Source organism: Kickxella alabastrina (genome assembly GCF_025024165.1).
Source record: "Kickxella alabastrina strain RSA 675 chromosome Unknown BX661scaffold_9, whole genome shotgun sequence".
In the NCBI taxonomy this organism is placed as follows: Eukaryota; Fungi; Kickxellomycota; class Kickxellomycetes; order Kickxellales; family Kickxellaceae; genus Kickxella; species Kickxella alabastrina.
The window spans coordinates 494,429-521,111 of record NW_026251480.1 but is presented as its reverse complement, the minus strand read 5'-3'; the positions used below and the strand labels follow the sequence as shown (position 1 = coordinate 521,111).

At 50.1% G+C, this 26,683-nt stretch overlaps 11 protein-coding genes across 11 annotated transcripts; 5 read left to right on the top strand and 6 right to left on the bottom strand.

Moving 5' to 3' along the window:
* Nucleotides 1–126: 126 nt before the first annotated feature.
* On the bottom strand, nucleotides 127–612 carry BX661DRAFT_181600 (mitochondrial ribosomal protein L31-domain-containing protein). Its single transcript, XM_051535754.1, has one exon. The coding sequence runs from the start codon at nucleotides 547–549 to the stop codon at nucleotides 217–219; it is 333 nt and encodes a 110-aa protein (XP_051392246.1). The 5' UTR covers nucleotides 550–612; the 3' UTR covers nucleotides 127–216.
* Nucleotides 613–617: 5 nt separating this feature from the next.
* Nucleotides 618–1,998, top strand: BX661DRAFT_181599 (uncharacterized protein). Its single transcript, XM_051535753.1, has one exon. It carries the CDS (start codon nucleotides 883–885, stop codon nucleotides 1,957–1,959), a length of 1,077 nt encoding a protein of 358 aa, XP_051392245.1. The 5' UTR covers nucleotides 618–882; the 3' UTR covers nucleotides 1,960–1,998.
* On the bottom strand, nucleotides 1,999–5,531 carry BX661DRAFT_181597 (Sec8 exocyst complex component-specific domain-containing protein; the record flags this gene model as incomplete). The annotated part of the gene is made up of 1 exon (XM_051535752.1): nucleotides 1,999–5,531. The coding sequence occupies exon 1, from the start codon at nucleotides 5,040–5,042 to the stop codon at nucleotides 2,001–2,003; it is 3,042 nt and encodes a 1,013-aa protein (XP_051392244.1). The 5' UTR covers nucleotides 5,043–5,531.
* Nucleotides 5,532–9,557: 4,026 nt separating this feature from the next.
* BX661DRAFT_181589 (inositol-pentakisphosphate 2-kinase) lies at nucleotides 9,558–11,022 on the top strand. Its single transcript, XM_051535751.1, has 3 exons — nucleotides 9,558–10,449; nucleotides 10,473–10,537; nucleotides 10,573–11,022. The coding sequence occupies exons 1-3, from the start codon at nucleotides 9,664–9,666 to the stop codon at nucleotides 11,006–11,008; spliced, it is 1,287 nt and encodes a 428-aa protein (XP_051392243.1). The 5' UTR covers nucleotides 9,558–9,663; the 3' UTR covers nucleotides 11,009–11,022.
* A 771-nt stretch (nucleotides 11,023–11,793) lies between these two features.
* On the bottom strand, nucleotides 11,794–16,127 carry BX661DRAFT_170654 (uncharacterized protein; the record flags this gene model as incomplete). Its single annotated transcript, XM_051533641.1, has 2 exons — nucleotides 11,794–15,378; nucleotides 15,525–16,127. The coding sequence occupies 2 exons, from the start codon at nucleotides 16,125–16,127 to the stop codon at nucleotides 11,794–11,796; spliced, it is 4,188 nt and encodes a 1,395-aa protein (XP_051392242.1).
* Nucleotides 16,128–16,561: 434 nt separating this feature from the next.
* BX661DRAFT_101704 (uncharacterized protein) lies at nucleotides 16,562–17,424 on the bottom strand. The gene has a single exon (XM_051532393.1). The coding sequence runs from the start codon at nucleotides 17,324–17,326 to the stop codon at nucleotides 16,874–16,876; it is 453 nt and encodes a 150-aa protein (XP_051392241.1). The 5' UTR covers nucleotides 17,327–17,424; the 3' UTR covers nucleotides 16,562–16,873.
* A 71-nt stretch (nucleotides 17,425–17,495) lies between these two features.
* BX661DRAFT_181585 (acidic fibroblast growth factor binding-domain-containing protein) lies at nucleotides 17,496–19,071 on the top strand. The gene is made up of 2 exons (XM_051535750.1): nucleotides 17,496–17,735; nucleotides 17,901–19,071. The coding sequence occupies exons 1-2, from the start codon at nucleotides 17,564–17,566 to the stop codon at nucleotides 19,016–19,018; spliced, it is 1,290 nt and encodes a 429-aa protein (XP_051392240.1). The 5' UTR covers nucleotides 17,496–17,563; the 3' UTR covers nucleotides 19,019–19,071.
* A 932-nt stretch (nucleotides 19,072–20,003) lies between these two features.
* On the bottom strand, nucleotides 20,004–21,200 carry BX661DRAFT_181583 (Longin-like domain-containing protein; the record flags this gene model as incomplete). The annotated part of the gene is made up of 3 exons (XM_051535749.1): nucleotides 21,052–21,200; nucleotides 20,860–20,899; nucleotides 20,004–20,698 (listed from the first exon to the last, which is right to left on the bottom strand). Coding segments are annotated over exons 1-3 (738 nt in total), but the record flags the coding sequence as incomplete, so codon positions are not given.
* Nucleotides 21,201–22,547: 1,347 nt separating this feature from the next.
* Nucleotides 22,548–23,598, top strand: BX661DRAFT_224202 (uncharacterized protein; the record flags this gene model as incomplete). The annotated part of the gene is made up of 3 exons (XM_051538902.1): nucleotides 22,548–22,946; nucleotides 23,043–23,094; nucleotides 23,218–23,598. The coding sequence occupies 3 exons, from the start codon at nucleotides 22,548–22,550 to the stop codon at nucleotides 23,502–23,504; spliced, it is 738 nt and encodes a 245-aa protein (XP_051392238.1). The 3' UTR covers nucleotides 23,505–23,598.
* On the bottom strand, nucleotides 23,598–25,129 carry BX661DRAFT_101570 (uncharacterized protein). Its single transcript, XM_051532392.1, has 2 exons — nucleotides 24,812–25,129; nucleotides 23,598–24,116 (listed from the first exon to the last, which is right to left on the bottom strand). The coding sequence occupies exons 1-2, from the start codon at nucleotides 24,879–24,881 to the stop codon at nucleotides 23,728–23,730; spliced, it is 459 nt and encodes a 152-aa protein (XP_051392237.1). The 5' UTR covers nucleotides 24,882–25,129; the 3' UTR covers nucleotides 23,598–23,727.
* Nucleotides 25,130–25,423: 294 nt separating this feature from the next.
* BX661DRAFT_193719 (3',5'-bisphosphate nucleotidase) lies at nucleotides 25,424–26,668 on the top strand (the record flags this gene model as incomplete). Its single annotated transcript, XM_051537804.1, has 3 exons — nucleotides 25,424–25,439; nucleotides 25,530–25,837; nucleotides 25,970–26,668. 3 exons carry the CDS (start codon nucleotides 25,424–25,426, stop codon nucleotides 26,666–26,668), a joined length of 1,023 nt encoding a protein of 340 aa, XP_051392236.1.
* Between the last annotated feature and the right edge of the window lie 15 nt (nucleotides 26,669–26,683).

Genomic DNA, 26,683 nt, shown 5'->3' with positions numbered 1-26,683 from the left:
ATTCAAAAAATCTCGTTTTCAATTTATACCCTCAAACTCAGAATCCAAGACTGTGGGCAAAGTCATGTGGAACAAAAAATAGCCTTCTGAATAACATAGAAGGCTGCACATTTTACACAACAATAATATCAAAAGACCACTACTATTACTCCAAAAAATGAAAGAAAAAATCTATAAACCTTCATTATTCAACAACCCACTCTAAATATCTCAGCATTAGAACCCAGTCGGCGTCGTGCGCGGAATCGGCCTCTTCGTAAAATGCGGCACTTTATGCACACCCTTTCTGTGGTACTTTGCCGTCCGCGAAAAAGTCGTGTACTTATCACGGGGCAGCATCTCCTGCTCCTTGGGCAGGACCTTGACCAGATCCAGCTGTTTGCACTCGATCCCGGATGCCACCAGGGTATCTATGACATTATCGACTTCACGCAGTCTCTTGCGCACATTGGCCTTGCGCGTTTTGCTCAGTCTCCAGGGGATCCGCCATGCCTTGCCTCCGAACGCTGCGAGAGTCGGTTGGAACGCGCCCATGAAAGAACCAAACATTGTGATATATTGATTGGTGTGTTTTGATTGAGGTGTGTGTGTAAAAATGAATATGTTTTTAAAGCAATTTGAATTGAAAGAAGAAAAAAGTGAGAATAACTTTTTTCGTACACTTTTCCCCTACCTATCTTCTTTTTTTAACACGATCAACTCGAGCGTGATCTGATCACGACCGCGCCCTCCATGTATTTCTAAACTTTTTTATTGCCTTGTTCTCTTGTTCTCTCTCTTTCTTTCTTTTCTTGTTTAATTCCGCTCGTAAAGTCAAACCAAGTCAAATGTCATGTCACAACCCTATTCTTTTATCCCCTCGACGATGCCTGGTCCGATATCATGCGCTACTTGAAAACCAACGCATCCACGCAATCCACCAAAAGACCATCCTTCACACTACATGTTCCCGAAGCCATTACTTCCAACACCACCACGAACCTATCTGCCACCTTGCTCTCCACCATTGGCTCCACACCCGTTCTCAAAAACCGCCGCAAACAAAAGCAACAAAATCACTATCATCACACTACAAGCACAACCAATGACAGTACTGCCATCACTCCTGATGTTGCTGAGCCTCACGCATGGGCAATTGAAAAACTGCGCATTTTGTCAACCACAGAGTCACCAGATTTCACCCAGCTCTCGCAAATATGGCAGCTTCCCAACCCGCAACTTTCCAACCTACTATGCTTCTCCGGCCACCTACTCACTTTCCTTCTCCAATGCAGTGCTTCGTCCTTGGCGCAATTCATCAAAACTATTGTTGTTAATCCTGACATAAGTATGGAAAACCAGCAATTGCTTTTACGGTATGTCGCCGAGAAGAGCTCTATGTTTAGTGCCAGAAATGGCAACAGCAATGGCAATGGTAATAATGAAGAAGAGGAGGAGGCTATTCCAGCTATACTTCAGAGCCAAATCATAGCACTGGTCCCTATTTACTCTCACGTTGTTGTTTCCGGCCTGCTGCTTCCCCTGACGGAGAACCCCGCGGGGATGCCCTCGTCGACCACATCCATGGTCGTTAAGATCGTAAAAGCGGATATGCCGCATACTGCTACAGAGTCGTTTTGTCGAGGAATCGCCCTGTGGGCTAACGATAAACAAAGGCCGGCAGAGTCCCTAGGCGATAATGTCTTTCAGGTAATGGAGACCCTGCTGGGCACAATCCCTGGAGATCAACCGTCCATATCGGCGTGGTCCAAGGGGTGGATTGAGATCTTGCAGCGCGCTGCTTCTGCCCATGCGGAGTCCAAAAAGCTCGGCGCGGTAATACTCCATTTTGTCAATAAATTCGGCAGTCGCATGAACAACCCCGACCTGGACCTAATCGCCACCGCTGCCAACATCCTGACAACACCACTGAAACGAGCAATCATCTCGACAGTCGCTCGCAAGCTGAAGAAAAAGTGATATACGAAGTAAATAAGAATAATAATAGAACATTTTAAACCTCAAACTTTAACAAACGTGTGTTTTTGGGCCGATGTTGGGTGCTGCACACCTGATTCTGGGCGCGACGCTGTCGGCATACCGACACCCTGCGACTGCGCAAGCAGATCACGCAACCGGTTAATGTAAACATCGTAGTCCTCGTTCTGCTTGGTCTCCGCCTGGCTACTGACACGCCCCGCCGCTGCCGTTCCTGTCACTGCCGATGACTCGCCCGCCTGGCTGCCGCCCATATAAATAAAGTCAACAAGCCGACGGTAGTTTTCAAACGAAAATCCTACCCCGTTCTCCGCAATATGCTTGAGGATCCCGTCCGCCCCCATGTCGTACAACTCGTAGAACCTGCGCGCTTTGTCCAGCCCGCTTTCCTCGGGCAAAGCAATATTTGTGAGGTTCTGCTGCAGCGCCAAAATATTGCGAATCATCTTGCGGTTGCCCGCTGCGTTGAAATGGCGAATATACCGCGTGTTAGCAATCAGTGTGTGCGCCATCAACACGGAGATACCACCAAAAACAAGCGCCAGTCTGTCCGCCGGCAAGCAGTTCTCCATCTTGTCTTCGATCGCCGATACGTCGGCATTCAACGCCTGGATATACTGGTCGGGCTCCACAGCGTCACTCTCGAGATAGTAGCTGCCCTCGCGGGTCGCCAAATCAAGATAATACGTGCAGTGCGCGTGCACTTCGATGCGCAACACCATGAGACATTGCATGGATAACGCAGTGTACCGGCCGACAATTTTGGATTTGTCCGCCTCGTGTTTCTTCAGCAACGCCACCGATGTCGCGCCATCATGTCTGCTCAGTATGTGCGCGCGGTCCGCCGAAACCTTGTTGAGCTGGACCAGAAGCCACTCGAGCGTCTGGTGCAATTGCGCCGTGCACACCAGCCGTTTGAGATCGAAAATAAGCTCGCTCAGATGCAGGGAGCGCTCTGTCTTGAGACTTTCCTCCAGGCGAATCTCCCGGTCAATGTCGGCCCCGGTCTCGGGCGCCCGAATGCGGGCGTTCGCTTGCTTGAGCTTGCGGCCAAACAGCTGCTGCAGGTCAGGAGTCTCGGACCACTTGACGCTCGTGTATACCTGGTTCTCGGGCGACCGCACGGTGTCGCGGAACAGCTCCCCACACTTTTCGTAGTATTTGTTGGCCAGCTGCAGCAAGATGCCCCAGTTATCTCCTTTGAACGAGTTGAGGTTGTTGAGCAGCGTTCCGAAGCTGTGTAGCAGCGGGACGATGGCTGCGGCGCTGCGGAAAATCGGACGCCCGTTAAAGTACGTGTTGAGGTCGATGTCGAATGCGTCGCTGGCTGACGTGACGGCGTCAAACAGCTGCATGGCGTAGGCCTCGGCGCGCGGCAGAAACACCGTTCTGAAGAACACCTGCAAGTACTCGTCGGCATCGGCGTCCCCGTCATCATAAGAAGATGCCAGCTGGCTGGGCGACGTGGGCCGCGAGGTCGCCATGTCGCGCATGACGCTGCGCCTGACTGAGGGCGACAACGCGCTGGCCGGCAGTGACCCCTGTGGCACAGAGTCTACAAGCGCCGAGACGCGCTTTGTGAACGACAGCGCCATGTTGAGCAAAGTCGGCGCATGGTCTATACTCGGCTCGACCAGCATCCTGTGCCGCATGCTGTTCTGCTGGTCTGCATACTCGTCGATGACCGCGGGAGCGCCCGTTTCCTTCTTCTTTTTGGGAATTGTTGTGGTCAAGTCTTGGAAGTGGCTCTCGATCTGCAAGTACAGCGACTCGACAGTGTCGGTGATGTCAGCGCTCTTATCCATGTGGAACAGATCGCGGATCCCCGTCTTCATGCCGCTGCCGCCCCGAGCAGCATCCATGGAGCCGCCAAGCTGCCTGTCCTCCGGAATGAGATAGTCGTTGAGCAGCGCCAGGATCTCTGTCCTGATCGCGCTCCACACGTCTTCGATAGAGTACGACTGGGAACTCTGGGCGCGCGCGGTAACAAAGCCGCCAGGCGCAGCGACTGCACGGCGATCGTGGCGGTCCATATTGTTAACCACATCCAGCAAGTAGTCATGGTACTCCAGAACGGTCTCCAGCCGCGCAAACATAATGCGCGAAAAATCAAACAAAACTTCGCGATCAGTGTCCTGCGACAGCAAGTCATCCTGCTGGTCGGCCACCCTGGTCTTGACGATGAGCGCCCGGTTGCGCTCCTCGACCTCGCCCAAAACGCTGTCAATCAGCCGCGAGAGCTCCAGATTAATAGAGCTCTTGATCTCCTGCATGGCCTCGTTCGTGTTGTCCAGGGCGGCAAGACTCTCGAGCAACATCTCAACGTACGCAAAGGAGTCAGTCTCGGGGTTTTCGTCGTCTCCCGCGCCGGCTGCTGTGGCAGCACGCTTGTTCTTCCGTGAGCCCTTTACTCTCGGCCGAGCGCCTGATGCGTCGCCGGGCTTGTTAGCCTGTGCCTTCATACCCACATTCCCCCCGCTAGAAGAGCTATCAGGGACCTCGTCGTCGTCATCCTCGCCCTCAACCCCCATTTTGCGCTCGCAGTACGGGCTCTTCAGGTATATGTGGTTATGGAGCTCGTCAATAATCATCTTGAGGAGCTCACTCTTCTCTTTCTCTAGCTGATGGCGCAGGCCCAAAAGTGCCTCGATCGGGTTAAGCTCGGGATCAAACACAAACTGCATGTTTTGCACGAGTTTGTTCGCTGCTATGAGGAACTTTTTCTCGCGCACATACCCGGACAGCTCTTCGGGGAACTTCTTAACCTCCTCAAAGCGGTCGAGTATCGACACAATGGCGCCCAGCTGGTTGCTCTTCGTGTAAAGCTGGTCGAGACTGCCTCGCTCCTCTAGAATCATGCGGCGCACCTTTTGCAGGTTGTTTTTGACGTGGTTCACCGAGCCAGATGCGCCCTGGATCTTATCATGTAGTCCGCTGAACGTCAGAATGGAATCGTTGAACCCGCCGTAGTACTCGTTGACAATGCCGTCCAGGGACTCGTTCAGGAGGTTGTAAAAGTAGCAGAACTCATCGTAGCTCTTTCCCAGCGAGCTCGTATCCATCATCTGCATGGCCAGGGCAACCGGGTTAAAGTCATTCCGCTTGATCCCGTCCAGGCCCCGCGGAAGCTGCCACAGCGCGTCTATAAGTGCGTTGATGAGAAAAGTGTGTGCTTTTTAATTTTTGGTTCCTTGCGACACAAGTTGCCCTCATCTCGAAATTTCAATTGAAATAAATGCTGAGCACTAAAAAAATTGATATACCTTCTGCTTTGCGAAGTGCCTGCTCCTTGCGCTCCGCGTCACTGCTGACATTGCCCATATCATGCTGGCCCCTGTTCCCGTGCGAAGGCCGGCGTTGCCGCGACATGCTGGTTGTTGAATTTGCTGGTTGTCAAATAAAAAAGACGCTATTTGACAGTACTTTCCGTCTTTTATGACAAAGGTAAGGTTCTTTTTTGTATGACCAGGCGTGTATATTTTCTGTATAAATAAACAATAATAATATTTCAAAAATTCAGAAAAGTAAAAGTAAAAGCAAAAGTAAAAAGGTGCACGACACAAAAGAAAAGAATGGAGCTACAAGTATCCTTCAAAACGGCATCCTTCCCCAGATTGACTACCAGCCTGACAGGTGTTTAGAAACTAGTGGCAATATACCACTATGGCTAACTATATCATTCAGTTCGCTGCTTTTTAAAGAGAAGAAGCAGGGGCAGATGGATTCTTATGCACACGCTTGGGCTTGGCTTGGGCTTTGGCTTGAGCAAAGTTTTGGGTGTCGCTGTAACCTCGGGTTCAGCCAACTCTGGCGATGCCTTTTTGCGTGAAAAACGGGGAGGCCGCTCGCCTGTAGGCAGGGCATTAAGAATGACGCAAATGCTTAGCACCGCAGTCATGTCACGATTTTACTCCCATCTGCCTGATGGCACTTTTTCGCCATCCTCAACCCACGTTCCGTCGGCCCTGAAGGTTTGCAGGCAGTTTTCCATTGTGCACTGGAGCAAGCCGTGGCATAAAAATTGACGAGGTTTATCTACTGCCGGAATTGTATTAACGCCTGTTGCAGCTACCTGCTGGCTGCTGCGCAGCCAACTCATTGCGTACCCTCTGTCTGATTTTGCGCTCGATCTCGCCCCACTGAGGAGACTACCTTTAACATATCAATAAACCTCGTATTAAACTAATTCCAAAATTTCTTAGGGGGCCTCCTATTGAGTTCTCTCTAATTGCCCCTTTATAGGCAATTTAAAGCCTTCTCAAATACAACTGTATAATTTGCCTATTCGGAATTAATGCAGTAGCTTGTGGCCTCTTGGCTCAAATGAGCTTATGTGATGATCTGTTTTGGCATCACACTTCTCATTTGAATAAATAAATATTTTGATTTTGATTATACGCTTTTGTAAAATATAATTACATTATTTGAAGTGTTTTTATATTTTACATCTTCCACACTATTTTCAAATCAACTCGATCAACTTTTTATATTTATTTTTATGCCTATCAATGTGGAGGCCCTACCCAGGCTCTGCAAAATGCACTGTCCCTACTTCCTGCCAGTTCTACGCAAGCATGTTGTCACAGTCCACCGTGTTACAACAGCCACATACGAGCCCGCACAGTATATTTTTTACAAGAGCTGGATAATGAGGGCTTTAATATTGTCGACCATCTAAATACAGCCTTCTTTAAGGAGTGTTTCATCGCCCTTTGCCTCGGAGATAAAAACGAACCATGCAGCAACAACCTGGAAAACGCAAACGGCAAACTCGCCAACAAGCATAGACACCCATTCGTCAAGGAAACCAAGTTTGAGTGCCCACATATCATTAGTGCGGCCTTTGTTGCTAATTATGATGGTACGATAATCTCGCAGCATATAAACACCATGCGTCTCAATGCTTTAACAAGCAGTTGAAACATATGGTTGACATAGCGCTTGACGTAAAGGGAAGGACTAAACAGCGGTACGAAATTATTAAGAGGGCGGCCATACCGGAAAACAAATACAGCAGTGCATTAGTAAGGAGATCAGAATTCCGGCGGGAAAGATGAAGAGAGATATACTGTCTGCTACGACCAGCATCCAGCAAGCTTATCAACACCAATCACATTTCCAACCCTATTCTCCGCGACAGGATGGCGCGCCTAATTGAGAGCTTCTTTGGCGTATACCCTGAGGGCTACAGTTTTGGCGACAAGGGGCTCCAGTATGACTCTGTGGCCAAGACATTAAACCATTTTGGAGCTTTTGTTGGGATGTTCTGGTCTTTAAATCTCAACAAGGCTGTGAAGACAACTTCCCTCTTTCCGACAAGGGCATCTATTGTACCGGATTTTAATACGCTCCACAAGACCATTCTTGCACGGTGTATTCTGTCTATCACAAAAAGCTGACTCAAGGCGCTACACAAGGAGAAGCTTTGCCTAGATATCAATATTCCCGAGATTCCACGCCTGAAGGATCTCAAAGGCAGGTCACCAGAATAAATTTGGTCACTCTTTTGTGATATTTCATGTTGGCCGTTTTCGCCCGATTTTAAAAAGGACAAAAAACCGCACAGGTTCGGTGGCATTATCCGTACTGATGGCATTGCAATTATCGTATTACTAGACTCACCTGCCAACATACAGAGAAAGAGTATCAAGGCAGAGATGATTCCATGGTCTAAGAAAGGATCTGGCAACGACGACAACACCAACTACGACAATGGTAACTGCAATGACGACTGCAATGACAGCGGCAATAAGGCCAAACTTGCCAATGGTGTGTCCCACAGTAAGAAGGCTCCTCCTCCCGAGTACATTGATAATTTGCCAAAAATGGCATTCATGATATGGTTGGCAGATCAGTTCTCTGTGATACTGGTCGTAGGGATGTGTTATATTGTCTGGGGTATAACAGGAATTACAAAAAGGGTGAGAGGAAGACTTTCCGCCATACCAAAAATTCTGGAGCTAATAAGCGTCGTGAACGTGTTTTTCATCGGATCCGCGAAAATGCAAAAAAAGTCTTCCAGCTTGATCCCGCAAAGCTCGCCAAGGCGGAAACAAGTGATTGGTATACGTCTGTTGAGGATGCCAAGTGTGCACTCAACCACCCTGCTTCTAATATACTTGATTGCAAGTTATATGTCAAGTACCTCCTTAAGTACTGGAAAGGTGATTTTATTTTGGGAGAGCACTACCACAACACACAGACCCTTGGCAAGAGTCGGAAACATGGCGGCAACAGCTCAACTGACCCTCTGCATTGCAAGCTCCACTATCTTTTCTTTGTCAACAGAAAGCGCGCCGATGTCAAACTCGCAAAATCTTTACATGCAAATTTGGGCCAGATCTGGTCCTTATCCTTGATAATTGGGCCCCAGGCATGGCCCGTTACCATGAGCCAATTCGTGGCAAGGGGCTGTGGAAAATGCTAATAGGCAGGCACTCACTGTTTATTTGATCAACGAGTATTGCACTTCAACGTTTTGCCCGGTGTGTGAGAGCAGGGTCGAGAAATTTCACAAAATTGATGATCCTTGTCTGAAGAATCCCAAGCACAAGTACCATGTTGCAATGGCGGCAGCAGCAGCGGCATTCAATTCCGTCGCAGCCGTAACAAATATCGCTGCTGATTCTGTTGCAGCACCAGCCACCGCCATTTCTGTTGCAACTAAAACTGCTGTTGACGCCGCATCTATTACTGACAGTGCGCAGCAGAGTCGCAACTAGTGGATTCATATTCGCCCACAGTCTGCTGATTTCATCTGGTGGATAGGGGAGGAAAATGGCTGGTCTAAGAGCAAAATTTCCCGCAAAATTAAGCAGCAGCTGCGGGATGAGCTGGCTGAGCGAAATTGGGAGCGGTACAGCAATATCCAGCCTGCCGATAATCTCAAGCACATTGTCAGGTTGAGCGGCTGGTCGCGAGGCAAAATTGAGCGCAAAATCAGACAGAGGGTACGCAATGAGTTGGCTGCGCAGCAGCCAGCAGGTAGCTGCAACAGGCGTTAATACAATTCCGGCAGTAGATAAACCTCGTCAATTTTTATGCCACGGCTTGCTCCAGTGCACAATGGAAAACTGCCTGCAAACCTTCAGGGCCGACGGAACGTGGGTTGAGGATGGCGAAAAAGTGCCATCAGGCAGATGGAGTAAAATCGTGACATGACTGCGGTGCTAAGCATTTGCGTCATTCTTAATGCCCTGCCTACAGGCGAGCGGCCTCCCCGTTTTTCACGCAAAAAGGCATCGCCAGAGTTGGCTGAACCCGAGGTTACAGCGACACCCAAAACTTTGCTCAAGCCAAAGCCCCAAGACCAAGCGTGTGCATAAGAATCCATCTGCCCCTGCTTCTTCTCTTTAAAAAGCAGCGAACTGAATGATATAGTTAGCCATAGTGGTATATTGCCACTAGTTTCTAAACACCTGTCAGGCTGGTAGTCAATCTGGGGGAAGGATGCGTTTTGAAGGATACTTGTAGTCTCATTCTTTTCTTTTGTGTGGCTCAAAAAAGATGCAGCGAAAATCGTCATCACACTGAACTTACATGCATGCCATGTTTTGCACCCACATAAAATGACCAGCGGCTGTGTGCTCCAAAGTTGATTTAAAAATATTTTGCTTCTCTTCTCTTTTTATCTTCACACCAAATTTTTTTACAAAGCTTTCTTATTTTCTTTAACAATATTTTATAATGCAAACGGCGGCTGCACACGCGAACATGTACCGGCCGGCCAGCTTTGGCATGCAGGCTGGCGACTGGGTCTACCGAGGCGAGGGCAACGCAAACATATTGTTCGCTTACGCTGGCGAGGGTTCAGAGCTGCGCGGCCAGCTTCTTCGCCTGACCAAACGAGATGTTCCACAAAATACGGATATCAATGCTGACGACAGCGACACTGACGATAGTTCTTTGAATAAGGAGCAAGAACAGTTGTCGCTGCAGGTACACAATAACGTAGTGTTCACAAAGGAGGTCATCGGGCCCCTCATTGGGGTTGACTACATTTTGCAGCACCAGTTGGTACACTTGTCTAGCAATTTTATCGAGCAGCTTAGCTTGGCGGCCGAGCCCCTACGCCCAAGCTCGCGCACACACAAGCAGATTGATCTAAGGCAGAGGGTCGGTGCGCTTGTACGGGACATGATCAATGTTCTTGGATTCACGCCAAAGCAACCAGGCGAACACACTATTGCCATCGAAATTAAGCCCAAGTGGGGGTTCGTGCCGTCCTCCAAGTATATCTCGCAGGCAAACTCTGTCAAGCACCGCGTGTGCCGCCATTGCATGCACCAGTACTTGAAGCATGACAAGGACAGCATGAGCGAGTACTGCCCGATTGATCTGTTTTCGACCAACTGCACTCAAGTCAAGCACGCGGTGGACTGCCTCTTTGACGTTTCAAACGACAGGCTGCGCGTGTTTGTTGACGGAACGCACATTCCCGCTGACGAGAACGGTGGCATCGATGTGGCAAAAGTCCCACATTCGCAGCACTCAAGCAGACCATTGCCAATATCATCCTGGCCGAGAAGCTGCTTCCAAGACTTGGCAGCGTGCAGAATCGGTTGGATGCTTTGATATTGAAGGTCTTTTCCCAAGGTACAAGCGTGCCCTGGAGGCAGGCGTGTTGACTGAAAAGGAGCCAAGCATCGACGATTGGCTGGAAGCTGTGGCCCGGTTCAGACAGCGCGAAGAGCAGGGTGGCTCAAACGTAAATTCACCAGATGTTGATGACAAGCAGGCAGCCTTGGAATTCATGATTTCGGTCACGCTCAAGGACGTATCAGTGCTGATCAGAATCGAGTCGTGGCCATCGGCCTCGAAATCGGAATCAGAATCAGCGGAAGGCGACAGCAGCAACACAAAGTTGCCGGAATACCACATAGCAGTCATTGACGCCGACGCCAAGAAGCTGGCCAAGGTGCCAAAGTACCTCAAAAATGACCAAGAGATTGTGGATCGGTACCTCGAAATCAACCCCAATGTTGCCCAGCAAAAGGCATGTTGTGAGCAACAAGGCGAGAAGGATATTTAAACATTTTCATGAATTAAAAAAGACCAAAAATTTTAATTCATGTAAAATATATATATAAAACAAATTAATTAGTCCAAATTATATAACGTTTTGTCTATGACGCCTGCCCCTTGTCCACCGCACGGCGCACTTCGTACTGCATCTGCTGGGACCGCAGGTGCAGCTGCGTCTGAACAAACCTGGTCGCTTCCTTGTCGAAGCGCAGTTTCAGAATGCGTAGCATAATGTCTCCAGTATCGGTAACCATCCGATACCTGCGCTTGAAGCCCTTTATGGTCGCTGCATTCTTGTGCGCCCACACCGACCGGCTGCGGTTCAAAGATGTTGGTTCGATGGCGCCGGGATGATCACAGTGCGGATGTCCTTGGAGTTTGCGCCCAGTGACTCGCTCGACGAGTCTATTGCTCCGCTGCCCAAGCCGCGAGCCCTCCCACCATCGACTCCGTTGCTGTTGCTTGCGCTGCCGCCACGGGTACTCTCGCTTCCAAGTGGCTGGTGAGACGCAGTAGGGGGGTGTTCTGTTTGGCTTCGGTGGAACCGGCGGCAGCGGGCGGTTTAGCCTCTGCTTCGGCACCACCACCACATCGCATTTGCGCTGAGGCCACTGCCGCTAAATGTTGTAAAGTCGACAAACGAAGAGGCATCTTCCCCAGACGCCGTGCTCGAGAATGGCAGGGCAGGGGGCAGAGAGTACAATTGCGCAGCAGCCGAGAGAGAATTATGTTGGCCTGCATCACCGAGCGCTGCTCCGGCCGAGTGGTGCATCTCGCGCATATACGCGTCCATCAGCTCCTTGATGTCATAAAGTACATCCTCTGCACCATCATCAGCTCCGCGTACTTGCGTCCCTCAAGCATCTCGATCGGGATGCCGTCCTTGTCGGCGCCACCTCCAAAGTACCACTTGAGGAAGTCCAGGCACTCGTAGATGTTGCTTAGGTACGTTTCACTGAGCGGCTTAGCCTGGCCCTTGGACGAGCCGTGCAGCGGAGGAAGCAAGATGTCCTCGATCGAGATAAGCACTTCAACCCAGGTTCTGCAGATGACGCCGTTGGCTGTGTCTTCGTAGAGGTAGACAAAAAGAGTGTGGAGATTATCCTCAAGATAGTCGATCAGCGGAATCAGCGCCTCGCAGCAGCTCTCTTGGGTCACTCGGATCGTTTCAGGCGTCTTGTGGCCGCTGCGCTTGAGGAACTGGATGCTGCGCTCAATACCGCGATCGATGCCCACGTAGCTGGGGCCTAGGACGCGCGAAGCGCGGTAGCGAGTGGGCTGGGAAACAAGGATCTGGCGCAGGTACTCGCGAATTCCCGTCGACACCTGCTCGACAACCCGCTGCTGCATGTCCGACAGCGTGCGCTCCAGAAAGCGGAACATGCGTCCGCTGTAAAAGTTTACGTCATCACACTCGCCATCCATAGTGACCTGCAGCATCAAGTGGCCTGCAGGCTCTAGGTCCAGCACCATGTCCACCGACCCGCCGGCATTGAGTGCAGAACCCGACAGCGGCGCAAAATAGACACGAGCGCGGGTCTTCTCGCGGAATCCCATTGTCTTCGGCCCGTCCCGAGTGCAGATGCGCGCCTCCACTAGCGCTCGCGAGTCCTTATTAGAATCAACCACCAGATCAAATGACTCGTCCCACCGTGGGTTGATCGGTCCCGCAGGGGCCGGTCTGGTCTTCCCAATCTGAATCCGCTTGGAACCGTCGCTGTCAGCCTGTCGTGTCAAATACAGCTTTACATATGGCCTGGCGCCGGTGCCCGCGCTGGTATTGTAGTGGCGCTTGTGGAAGTCAAGACCCATGGCGCGAATGACCCTGAACGACATCAGCATATTGCTTGGCTTTGTCCCGCTGATCGACGGCCTGTTCTCGCCCCCCAGCGCCTGCAATGTCTCTTCCACACCAAGACCCTCCTGCATCTCTTGCAGTCTGCTGAGCGCGATTGCCAGATTATTCAGCTTGATGCACGCCTCGGCGCTGACCTCCGTTGAGTGCGACTGATCCAGCTTCAAAATGGCCGCCTGTGTGGAGGCGTTCACGCCGAGCGACTGCTCCTTGTACTTGTGAGTGTTCCACATGCTGGTCCAAACTGGCGCCTTGGGACTGTCTTCCTCTATGGGCAAGACCTGGCAGTCCACAAACCCCCTGAGCATCATCGAGGCGTAGACCTCAAAACTGACGCAGACAAACTTCATAAAGTGCGTCAAGAAATAGCCTCTTGTCTCGGCGTCGGGCCACTCCAGGCGCCGGTAAATATCCGCGTGCTGGGAGAAGCAAGTGACCAGGTCGATGACCGACGTCGAGTGCTTGCCAATGTCCAGCTCTGCCGGTGTGCTGTCAAGCCGGAGCGCATTCTCGACCCACTTGCCCTTCAGTTCATCAATCCTGCGCAGCCACGTGTCAACGGTCGCCTCGAAAAGCTGCTTGCTGCTGACCCCATCCAGCGGACGCGAGCTGTACCGCACGTGCAGCCGCTCAATTTTGTTAATAAGCTTGCACAGTTCGAACGCCGCTTCGATATTGATGTTGTTGTCAGAATACCCAAACTGGTCGATATGCCGCCTGAGGTTTGTCCAAAAGTACTCCGTCTCGATCTCCGCCAACATCCCCGCAATGTCGAACCGCCGGTCGCCGTCCTGAAGGATGGGCTCGGCAAATATATTGTAGCATCGCTCGTGGTCATTTAGAATTAGCTGTGCCAGCCGCGCATACCCGTCAATGCTAGGCGCCAGCGACAACTCGTCCTCACCAAAACACTGACCGGTCAGGCAGTCACAACGGTATATGATCGACGACTCCAATATCGACTTTACCTCTTCTCGCCGTCCTCTAACCTGAGGGATTGGTTTTTTCAAGACAATAGGGCTGCTGACGTCGTTGATGAGCAGCGCTCGTAGGATGCGCTTGATTGGGGAATTCAGCTCTGGCCGCTGCTGGTCAAGCCCCTCAATGATGTCCTGCACAGCGCCCAGCATGCGAAACTCGATCCGGCTCTCGGTGTTGAACAGATAGTCGTACTGCGATATCGACCACTCCTGCGGGTTCATCAAATGCACTATGCGCTCAATCTTGCCAAATGAGTCTATCAGATATGTCTCTGGCAAAACGCCGCGCTTGCAGTAGCTGTCGATGATGTCAAGGTAGCAGGTTGTGCGGAACGAAGCGCCAATCCGCCAGGCTATTGCCAGCTGCTGGAGCAGCTCCTTGGCCTGGGTGGACAGCTGCCTGACATTCGTCGGAGCGTCGGCGGTATCGTAGCTTGAAACCACGTCGTGCGCAACGGCCATTTGCACAATAATCCGGTAGCAGGCTGACGCGTGTGCGGGAATGTACCCAAAGTTCGCCGCCATTTCCTCGCTATTGACCAGCTCGATCGTGCTCGCGTCCAGCTTCGCCAGATTGGAACTGTCCTCCTCGCCAGAGACAGTCGTGTGCCGCGTCGAATACGAATGGACCAGTTGCTTAAGCAGAGTAATCTCGCGCTCCTTCCAGATGTTGTACGTGTGCTGGTTTCTAAAGTCCTCAGGCCTTCCAGCAAAGCTTTGGTTCATTTTGAGCACCAGCAAGCACATTCGCAAGTCCCGAATAGCAGTCACATGGGTCACCTCGCTTCTCAGCTCTGTCAAAAACTGGTAGTGGTCGTGGTCAGAGACATGGAATACCTGCTTGAGCCACGCGCAGATCGGCCCTTCCAAATCCTCGGGCTCACTGGCCGGTGCATCAAAACTGACGCGCTCATGCGAAGTAGATGATGCTGGCAGTTCGTGTCGCGAGTAGGACCTGGCACCCAGCGTAGTGTCGGGGTAATCGTCGAGCTTGAGCAGCGCTAGCCCAGCTTCGCGCGACGAATGTGCCTTTGACTGCAACACAGAGCGCAAGAGTTTGACAAACAGGGATATCTGACTATTAACTGTGCGCAACACGTCGTCGCTGCTCGCAATGCCATGCTGGCAACACACCTCCTTGGCTTTGTCTGAAAACATGCTCATCAGGTTGTCGAGTGTGCCATGTTCGCCGATGGTCTCAAGGTTCTCTTTGACACGCAGCTCCTCGTACATCTTCAGATAGCAGCCGCCTGTGAACGGGTGAATCGATGGGGAGCTAGCGGCTGATTTGAGCTGATGCACCAGCGCCTTTATAATAGCAGGCGTCAGCCGGCCATCATTTACAGATACCGAATTCTTTTCCGAGTAAGGTTGGGATGGCGAGTCGCTGCCACCACTGCTGAGCCTCCCCTTTGTGAGATCCTTGAGCTTGCCGGCGCCGCTAATCTCCGCCTTGAGTCTCCGTGCGGCGCTGTCTCCTAGCACCAACAAACTGGATCGCCAGCCCTTGCCCTTGCTCTTTTCCTTTTCCTTCTCTTTGCCCTTGTAACGAGATCTGTGGTTGCTGGCGGTGGGATCCAACTCGAAAGAGTTGCTTGGGTCGAGCAATTCACCCAGCCTTCCGCGCGGATACACGATCAGCGTCGGCGTGCGGTTATTTAGGTTGGGTGCGCCGTGGCCCTGCTGACCGACTTGACAACAAAGACGCCGCCAACGCTGCTCTCAGAGCCTGAGCGGCTAAAACATTGCTCGCGCAACTCGTTTGATTCGCGAGCACCGCGCGGCGCTCGTGCCTCTGTCTGCATTTTCTCGGCATCCAGCAGTATCGCATAGCGCATGGCGTATTGGTAGGCTGTCTGCTCGTCGACAATCGGCTGTTGTGCTGAGTTGTGACTGCTGCTGTTTGCCTCGGCGTACATCGTTGATGTGATCACCTTGAAGGAATTGCTGTTACTGGGACCCATTGCCACTGTTGGCAGCGCGGAGGAGCCGGATCCTGACCCCAGCTCTAGCCCGGACATCGATGTTGCCGCTAAATCTTCGTGATCGGTATGGCCGTCGGTGCTGGCATACGGCCAGCTGATTGAGTATGCATCGCCTTGCTTGCTGTAAGCACGCGCCGATAAAGGGCGCGCCTTTTCGGAAGTGATCACAAACGAAGAGTCTGCCGTGTATGCGGGCGGTGGTGGCTGACGCAGCATTGGTGATAGTGGCGACAACTGTGGCTGGTAACGCTGATACTGCTGATGCTGCTGCGGATGTGATTGTGGCTGGGAACGCAGTCCCATCATCCTTGAGCTACTGTCAATGTCTGTATGCGAACCGGCTGGAATACTGAATGGCGAGCTTCCGCCCTCTGAAAGGGGGCGTGGCGCGCGTGGTTTGGGAATTTGCGGCAGTGGGCGGGGAGGCATCGGTGCTCAATAAAATAATAAAATAATTAGTTTGAAACTTTAAATATAAAAGACAAGAGAAGAGTTGCGGTTTGTTGAATTGAAGACGAAAACGAAAACAACTAAAAAAACAGACAATGGTGCTCTTGCAGTCTGCTTGTGAAATAACGGGACCCCTTTTGTAGAACAGGGACAATCGATGCACAGACTTGTATTTTCTACTCTTTTTTTAGCAAACCCCCAAGTCAGCCTCTGTGCCTGGTGACACGTTGGGTTGATGCGCCCTGTTTGCGTTGTGGTTGAGAAACATGTCGCAGTGCCAAGACATTATTTGGAAATCTTGAGCAGTCATGTTTTTGCACGTTTGAATGGTCGCGAAGCAGACGTTGTGGTTGTTTAATTTCGTCTGCAGAACATTTACTGGAGCAATCTGATGGGGGTTGCGATCGTCGAGGCTTGCGCGTGCTCTAAACGAGACAGCGTGGAAGAAAAAACAATTGTGCCAAGTCTCGAAGAATATTCCTTTGGTTCCGTTGTTTTTCATAACATCTTTATTTTTGGATCCACGCCTTGGCATGCAGCGTACAAATGTCTCGCACCCTGCCAAATCAAGCAAATCAGACAAGCAAAGCAAAGCAAGTCAGTCAGTCGACTCTGCCCGTCGCGCTTATAAGCGCCTGCACCAGCTCCTCAAAGTCCGACCGTTGCCGCAGCGCACGAATCGCTTCCAAAGGACTCGGATCCTTGCGCACAGCCTCCAGCAATGCCCGCGTTTCAGGGTTCATCAGTAATTCCTTGACTCGCGTTGATGTGTCCAATTTATTCAGATCCTCTGCAGTTAGCCGATGCTTCGCCTCCTCCTCGTCGTCGTCGTTAACCTGGGCTGCATTTGTGGACAACTCCTTCCCACCATTCGCAGAGGGCGTTGACTGCTGTAGATTCTGTGCTGTCGAAGAGCTGTCTGTGGTAGCCATGGCCATGCAGGGCTCAGTTTTGTGAATTTTAAAGCATTTGACCGAGCAGTAGCCCACCCGACACTTGGGGCACTTGTACTTGGCAGCTGCCTCGTTACAAACCGTGCATTGCTTTGTGCTCATTAATGGCCACCGAGCGAGTTTTTCTTTTCCTCTTAAAAAATGTACAAAGCAAGAAAAGAAGAAAAACAAGAAAAAAATACAGAAAAGGAGTGAAACACAAAACAACACAAAATACAAAAGTGGTCGCAGATCAAAAAGCTAAAATGATTTTTTATTTCATTCCGTTCTTCATTTTTTTTAAATTTTTTTTGCATTTATACTGCACAATTTTCTTTCATTCTTTTTTGCCATTTCACAATGTCTGGCAATTTTCAGCTGTCGAGTTTGCGCCTGCCGCACCCAAACCTGGACTTTTTGCGGTTCAACCGTCACGAGGAACAGACAAACGACGCGAACTTTACAGCCATAGTGTCGACGCCCGTAGTGGTAGACAGCATCGTGTTCAGCGAGTACATTGCCGGCAGTACAGGTAAATAAGATATACAGCAAAAAACATTTCTACAAGTAAACCAGCTCAATCTCTGTTTGCTTTGCTTTGGGCCTTGGGCCTTGGGTCTCGACTTTTTTTGCATCATCAACTGGAGACTCACAACAGCAACAAATCTTTACTTTTCGTACTTTTCAAGGGCGATAGTCGACAACATCGTGGTCAAAATACGCCACGAGCCGGACATGGTTGACGCACACGAGGCTGCAATCGCTGAATATGTCAAGGGGCAGCTCCACCTGATGCAGTACTTGGAATACTACGTGCACAGGCCACGCTACTTTCTCGAGCAGCGCCATCTGCTGCCATTTGGCGAGAAGGCGCGCGTGGATCTGATAGAGAGCTACTACGCCTTTGACGAGCCTGTCATGCTCGAGTTTCTCGGCCGAAAGCTCAACTCGCGCGCTCGCACGTACTTGCCCGAAGTGGCCATCAAGACCGGCATTCCGATCGCCAGCTGCAAGCGGCAGTTTGAAAACATTAAGCGCATCGCCAAGCAGTCCGAGGACGAAGAGGGCGTGCCGCTGGTAAATGAGATTATGGAAAAGTTTGCGCTGCCAGAGCCCCTAGCAATGAGGTACGCACACATTCTTTTCCTGAACATCAACAGAGTGGACACAACCAAACGGTGTCTAGCCCACTTCAAATTTGCCGACTTTGACTTTTGCGCCTCCATACTGATCAAGTACTGGACCACAACGTCGAGCACCATGACGCTGGATGACATTGACGAGCCCCTGACGCAGCATGCGCAGCAGCTGAAGAGTCTGTTGGTGGAGAACAAAACCAACTTTGACCAGCTCTGCGTGTCCGTGCGCGGCCACATCAACACATTGGTCCCAAAGGCACACGGCAGTCCGCAGTCAAACAGCAATGGGACTGTGGTGCCCGCCCAGACGTTGCTGCACATTTTGGAAAACCGCACGGCACGCGGCACCACGCAGCTGCGAGCCATTCTGCGCACCTCGTTCAGCCTGGTCGCCGGCATTGATGCCTCTTCGACATTGCGCGACGTGCTTGGCATCATTGTCGAAAAGATTGTCGACACATTTGCCAGCTTGGGACTCCGATCCGAGGATATGGAGCTATTTTACGAATCATTTGCAGTCCACGCGGCACTCATGCTGGTGGACCAAATGCCGGATGCTGGCCCGTCAATCCAGGCGTTGAATCGCGCGCTGACCGGGACCAAACTGCTTGGGCGCCGGCTCTTCCGGCAAAAGCCCAGTCTGTTTGGACCGCTGAACAAAATTAGGTCGGCTTGATTCTTTACTTTTAAACCTTGAAGTGGATACTCAATCTGGAACACAGCGTTTGTACTATTATTGTAATTTAGAAGCGTTCAAAGTAAAAATTTATAAAATGCCAAAGACGTGAAAAATAAAATAGGGCATTAAATGACCGCATACTGCTCTGGAATAAGCATGATGCTCTGCGAAAATTCGACGGCTTGCTGGCTGTCAGGCGACGTGACGCTTGTCACCTCGATGTCAAAGTACGGCTTTTTGCATACGAACGAGACAACCACGGGGAAGAACGCGCCGGCGTCGTCTCCCACAATGTTAAAATCGAGGCTGCCATTACTATTGCTCGAGTCGATGGTCGGGATCTGCCATTCGAGCGTGCTGCGCGCCCGGTTAATGTCGTAAACGCCGTCAACGTCGCTGATCGTCGGTTGTGTGCCTGGTGGAATGGGGATCGAAACAACGACATCCTCAAGCTCAAGCTTCGTGTTGTTCAGCTCGTACTCGATGTTGACGTCGACAGATCCGCTGCCCGTGGGAGAGGGCCAACAGTTGATTGTCAGCGGAATGTCGTCCTCGTTGTTGGACACGATGCGCCATTTGAGCACGCCGATGGGCTGTGATATGGGGAACGAGCCCGAAGCGTCCTTGAGCGCAATTACAGAGTCGCTGTGGAAGCGTTTCTTGTCGATCTTTGGGTGGGTCTTGATCTGGGCGTTGTGTGTGTCGTTGGTGATGACTGCCAGCTGGACAGACCCCGACGCCTCGTCGGAGACAATGAGCGACAGGTCGCCCTTGACTTCCATCTGCTCCAGACCGCCGTCGCGGTTGACAATGGCAGTAATGTGCTCCTCAATCTGGACATGCACGCCCTTCATGTCGACGAGCGGCAAGGACACGGCAGCAACGGCAGCAACGGGAGCGGTGGGCATGGCTGATTCAGAGATGCTCAAGTTATCGGCAAAGCTCTGAGACAGGCCAACCTCGTCCCTCATAGCCCCAGAACGTCGGCACCCTTGGGTTTGCGGCCAAGCCTCATTCCACGGGCATTCGAGGAGAGGGAACCAGTTGACGAGGGCGCAAGCGACGCTGCGGCAAAGGAGCGCGATGGCTCCGGGTCGCGTGTGATCAGTGGCTCGTAGCTGTTGCTTATGCGACCGCCGCCAAGTATAGAACCACTGGATCCCATACCGCCCATACCCGAGTCTGTGCCGCGCTTGGCTGCGTCGCGGCGCTGCTGCTCAAACATCTTTGCTTTCCGCGTGAGCTCCTGCTTGGCCTCACGTTCCTTGTTGCGCTCAATGATTTCCTGGATTTTCTCCTCGTGGCTTTCCATCTGCATAATAGTGCGCAGCTTGGCGAGATCGACATTGTCACGAAGACCCTGGGATATTATTTCGTCAAATGCCGATATGATGTCGATACCGTGCAGAATAACGTCTTGTTGGTCGCCAACGTCGCAAATGTCTGAAACCGTGCGGGCGATCAGATGCAGAATGTCCATGTCCTGGACAATGTTGTTCTGACGACTGGTTATCAGCACGGCATACATCTCCTCGCCTATGGGCTGGTATACGTAGCGGATAGTGTCGGTCTCAATCGTTGTGTGCTGCTGACCTGGAGTCATGAGCTTTGGGAATGAGGCCAGCAAGCCCTCGATGCGCGTGCGGGGCATTTCGACAAACTGCCGGGAGACCAGCGCTACAGGCACAATATCAAATTTGACAGCAAGGATGGAATTTCCACACAAACATATTTATTAGTAAAGATGCGTGTGCCCGTTGCAATTTTGAAAAAGACAAATTGACCGCTGACTGGGCTAGCCAAGTTACCTAAGCTGCATGATATTGGATACTACGTACCTTTGCCGGTCTTTGTGCAAATCGACGAAGCGAGAATAACCTACAATTAATCCATAGACACAGCCCGAGATGAGTTGAGATTGGAGGCCATAAAATCAGCTTTTTTGTGTTTAATTTAGCCCTTTAAATGCGAGCATCCCTCGCTGAACTTTTCGGCCTGGTATTTCTCGGTGCGCGAAGGAGTGTGTTTACCATTTCTTCTGTCGTTTGGTAATCGTTCCGCTGGTAATTGGCTAAAACTGTGTAATTGCAAATTTGCTCTTGAGAAAATGAACACCGAGATGAAAGAGCAAGCGTGCACAATAAAAAATATAGTGTAGCCAAAAAGAGGGGCTGAGAAATCCAAAATTGTTTGAGCCTGCCAAACGAAGCATGAAAAGCTGACGTCTGTTCAGGCATAAGAACGCGTGCCAAATTCAGCGATGGTGCTTGGCCATCGACGATTGGTCAGCAAACTAATATATTGATCAAATTAGTAATTAAAAATCACAACTTATATCGTGATCCAAACACCTTTGTTTTCCTAAAAATAAATTACATGAAAATATCGCAGTTGAGACAGTCAACAGAATCCAGGTGTACCCAGGACCAATAGATAAAATATTAGAGAACCTCAAAAGGCGTGTGTATGCCCACTATCAGGACAAGAAGTTAGACCTGGATATAAGGTGCGGCTAGCAAAGGCTGACAGAGGACAGGTACACAACGCTGGTCAAGAAATTCCAAGGTGATCGCGCAAAACAAGCAACGGCGTTTGTAAACAGAATTATAGTTAAACAGTACGACTGATACAAGGGATGGTATGAGCTGCAGATTGAATGAGAAATGAGGGATCCTTGATGCCTGAGAAACGCCAATTGTTGATGAGATTGCAATCCTAACAACAATCTTAAATGCTGAATGTGTGGCAAAACAAAAATGTCTGCCTTTCCGAAGTGGCTGCAGACGACTGCAAAATGTACTATTTTAATTAAAGCTGTCTGGCCGTGGCCGACACATTTGGCGGCAATACCATGTGTAAAAACTTTAGTTTATTAATGTCATTTGACAGGACAGCCAACACAATTCGGCAATTCAATCCAAACCCAATAGTCGGCAAATATTCAAAAAAATCAATTAATAAGCATGCGATCTTGGTGGCAACAGTGTTTTTGTGTTGCTAAAAGCCTTAATCCCCATTTTTAAATGTGATGTGTGTATATGGGTTTGTGTGTAAACTTAATTAAAATCTAACAATATGTTAATAATGCTGGCTTGTGATTTTATGTATTGCCATGCTGTATACTTGTAATACAAAGCAATTGGTATTATTATAGTTTTGTCCGGGAAAATATAATTATAAATCAAGTCTCAGCGTGAGTGGCTGCAATTTTTAATTTGCTATTGTAAAAGTTTGAACATGTATAAGGTCTTGCCCGCATTTATTTATTTTGCTGCCAAGAAATACATTGCAGGCTATATCATTATTGGCGACACTCATTGGCAATAATTATTAAGCGTATATAAACGAGCGAATATTATCCTTGTAAAGTGTTTTCTTAAAAATTAAAATACTTTTAAACAAAAACATATATACACTTATTAGCTCTACTATCATGAAGCCTGTCCGCATTCTTCACAACAATATCCAGTAACAAATCAACAAGTTTTATAATCTAATTCTGCTGGAAATACACTCACTATGGGAGATGGGGCTAATCCATTTTGTCAAGGGCCGTATTGTAGATGATCGCATAATCGACCCGCCGGACTACTACTTCTCGCTGTCAACCCGACAAACGATTGGCTTCTGGGCGTTCAATACCAGCGACAAATTGCCCAGTACCGAGTCTGCGCAAGAAACAACGTTGTTTACACTTCTGGATGATGTCACTGCCGATCTGGCCTTACGCTTAGTATTCATATCTGCAAATGCAAAGGATTTTATTGCATTTACTATGAGCCTAAACGTTACCAGAAAGGGCTCGTCGCCAGCCGTCAAACTTTTTTATTTTGAGAACCAGATCATCAAAATTTCCGAGCGCATTATCGTTATCGAATGCCCGCTTTACGACGCTGAAACTGCCAAGCTGGTGCTTGTTGCCCAGGTAACTTTTTTATGCGGACCATTTAGGGATACGCTTAAGCAGGTGTAAATGGCTGGGTTGCCTGGATACGACGTTACCGACAGTTATCTGCCGCAGATCGACACACCAGACGTACAAACATTGAGTAGTACTGATCTTCGCGGTCTCGGTAAGGTCATGAATTTCTTGTCTCACAGAATCATATGGCACAGAGCTGGTTTTCTGAGCATACCACAACGGCGAATGGTGGTAATGCTTGATTTTGGCAAAAAAAAACTCGCTGGCCTAGTAGTCTTTATACATGGTGGCGTTCTGGCAACCGTATTGAACAACGCTTCGACGCTCCTGCTGACCAAAGTCGCTGGTATTGACATTGCGCATGTGAATACCGTTGCCAGGGACGTTCGTTATCTCAAAGGGATTTATTTGAATAGCAAGGGCGTTGTCATTGATGCAGTTGTCGAGGAGGCAAACGACAAGGATGAGCTTGTTATTTTTCCCAAGCTCATGAAAGGCGCGGATGTGCACACGACACTTAGGATAACCTTTACCTTACCAAAACCCGATTCGAAGCTGTAACCATACTAAAGTGCATTTGTCGTTGGGTTGGGCGCTCGTGTCAAAACAATCGTAACCACAGATATAATTTAATTGAATTTGACTATGTTCACAGTTACCGTTTGCATTGTTTTTATGATATTGATATCGATAACTTTAATAATTTGCTTCACGTGCATTGTATTAAAGCCCAACTTGTCTTAAAAATATGTTCAAACAAGAGAAAGGATATAAACCGAAACATTTACTTCAGCTTCTTCTTGGGGCGGAGCTGGTTGCTGTGACCGCACTTCTTCTTACGGCAGTTGGTGGCACGAGGGGGGAGACGAGCGTAGCACTTGCGGCAAATCATCTTGTCGCAGTTAAACTTCGAGGCAAGGGCCCTGAGGGAGGGCTCAATAATACCACCACGCAGACGCAGGACCAGGTGAAGGGTCGACTCCTTCTGGATGTTGTAGTCCGAAAGGGAGCGGCCATCCTCGAGCTGCTTGCCGGCGAAGATAAGGCGCTGCTGGTCTGGGGGAATACCCTCCTTGTCCTGGATCTTCTGCTTGACGTTGTCAATGGTGTCGGACGACTCCACCTCGAGGGTGATCGTCTTTCCGGTCAGGGTCTTGACGAAAATCTGCATCGCTACAACAAATCCAATTGGAGAAAAGAAGCAGTGGAAGAACCTCGAATTTTAGTAATACCATGCTCTACTTTTATCTGCACGCAAAACAGCTTTTCTGTCAATTTTGCGTTTGGTCCAAAACTCGTTCGAAATCGCGGGAGGGAAAGCAAGGGCTAAAGTACGGGCAGCCTTTATCGCGTCCAAAAGTGCACATTGCCGCTGAAAATAATATAAGTTGTGGGCAATAAGCACTCCTGAAGCGTTCGTGTACTACAAAAATGGCACCACGATTCGACGCGTTTGTGTGTCTATGAGTGCTGTGGTGAGCGGCGCTGAGGTAAAAGAAAGATGTAGCTGAAGATTCAAAGCAAAGTTGTCTGACAGCTGCGCTTGCATTGGCAGGCTCAGGCATTGGCCAATCGCAACCCCATACACGCAGATTGCCTTCGCCTTTCAGATTTGATTCTGACAGACTAGGCAGGCGTGCCAAGAAATAATAAAGAAAGTCTGTCAATAATGCCAGCCTTGCCAAACGCCCAGCCGTTGCAGTTGCCAAAGCCCAATTCGTCATTTCGCAAATTCAAAACTCCACCCATGCAGATTTGAATTTCGAATTTGTCAAATGTCTCTGATATCTCTGCTGTAACTCTGCCACGCATCCACAACCGCCACTTTCTCAATATAGCAAGTCAGAAATAGGCATAAATCTGTGTACCGGATGGATGCAAACATCGATAATCAATGGATGCGTCCGTCAAATCCATCCCATAGAAATGTGTGCTCATTTTTCTGCTGCTGAATCCATTGCTGCACGCCTGAAATAACAGCTCCCGCCAGCCCCTCTTCGAATTTCGTGTTTCCCATCGTGACACTTACTAAATGGATTTTATCGACGATATATTTGAAAGAGAGGAAGAAATCTCCAAATAACAGCTGCACAAGGCTTCAGGTTTAGGTCGCAGAGAAGCCCTGCCCCAGCAACACCAATAATGGTTGCAGGCTGGCTAGCAGGCTCGAAATTCAACAATTAGCAAAGTGCACATGCGCCAAAAAGCGGACAAGTGCGAACTGGCTTGCCATTTGAGGCACTAATCTGATCATCGATAATCACTGATTCACCGATGGGCAGGCGTACAATTGTGTGTGTTATCTTTGTGCATGTGAGCATATCGCCAACCGGAAAGCTCACCCCTGTAACAATTTCGCGGGAAAATACCTTATTTATTTACTTCAAGCAAACATAATGACAGGTAATTTGCCGGCGGCAATGCGCTGCTGCACCGCCACATTCCAACGCTTGACAATGCTTTCAGGAGGACACAGGGCCATGAGCAGGGCCAGCGGTAGTGGTCTCGCATGTTTCTCGTGGAAGCACATTAATATAAGCACCGACAGTAACCAAAGCACATTTCGCACTTATTTTACACAATTAGCTTACTTTGGAAAGGAAAGAGCGGTGGCCATCGAGGCTGTTGAGTGTGCCTCGCGGGTCTGCCAGGCCGTGTTCAAGCGGCTCGTGACAGAGGAGACACTAACAAAGAAGGACAAGTCGCCAGTTACAGTCGCTGACTTTGGAGCGCAGGCCGTTGTCAACCTCATCCTTGAGAAGCACTTTCCCGACGACCCGGTTGTCGGCGAGGAGGACTCCAAGGATTTGCAGGGTGAGGAGGGCCGTGTGCTGCGCGAAAAAGTTGTGGATCTTGTCAACACTATCACAGAGCAGCCCCTCAGCTCTGACGAGGTAAGTATTTCATTTCATTACGATATTGGTATTGGCATTGACATTAACAATGCCATTGATGTTGCCTCACCTATGCGATGCTGACAATTTGACGCGCGTTCGTCTGCTCTTGTTATATCAATTTACCTATAGATTCTTCGGTTGATTGACCGCGGGCAGTACGCTGGTGGGCCCAAGGGTAGCCACTGGACACTGGACCCCATTGATGGCACAAAGGGATTCCTGCGTGGCGAGCAGTTTGCTGTCTGTCTGGCCCTTATTGTTGACGGCAAGGTGCGCGTGGGCGTGCTCGGCTGCCCTAACCTTCCCTACGAGCTGGACAAGCCCGACGGCGAGCGTGGCGTATTGATGGTGGCTGTTGAGGGCCAGGGCGCGTTCCAGAGACGACTTCATGGTGGCGGCAGAGCAGACGAAGTGCTGATCCACGCATCAAAGGTCGCTGATACTAGGGACGCGACGTTCTGCGAGTCTGTCGAGGCCGCACACACCAGCCATGGCGACAGTGCCAACATTGCCAAGCTGCTGAACATCACTAGGCCCTCAGTGCGCATGGACAGCCAGTGCAAGTACGCAGCAGTCGCCCGCGGCGATGCCGACATTTATTTGCGCCTTCCCCAGAAAGCTGCATACGAGGAGAAGATTTGGGACCATGCCGCCGGAAACATCATCATCCATGAATCGGGAGGTCGAGTCACCGATGTGAACGGAAACCCGCTGGACTTTTCAATTGGTCGCACATTGAGCGCCAACAAGGGTGTCATAGCTGCGAATGCCAACATATTTGACACGGTTATCGACGCGGTTCAAACCACGCTCGCTGGAAAGTTTTGAAAGTATTTTTTCGCT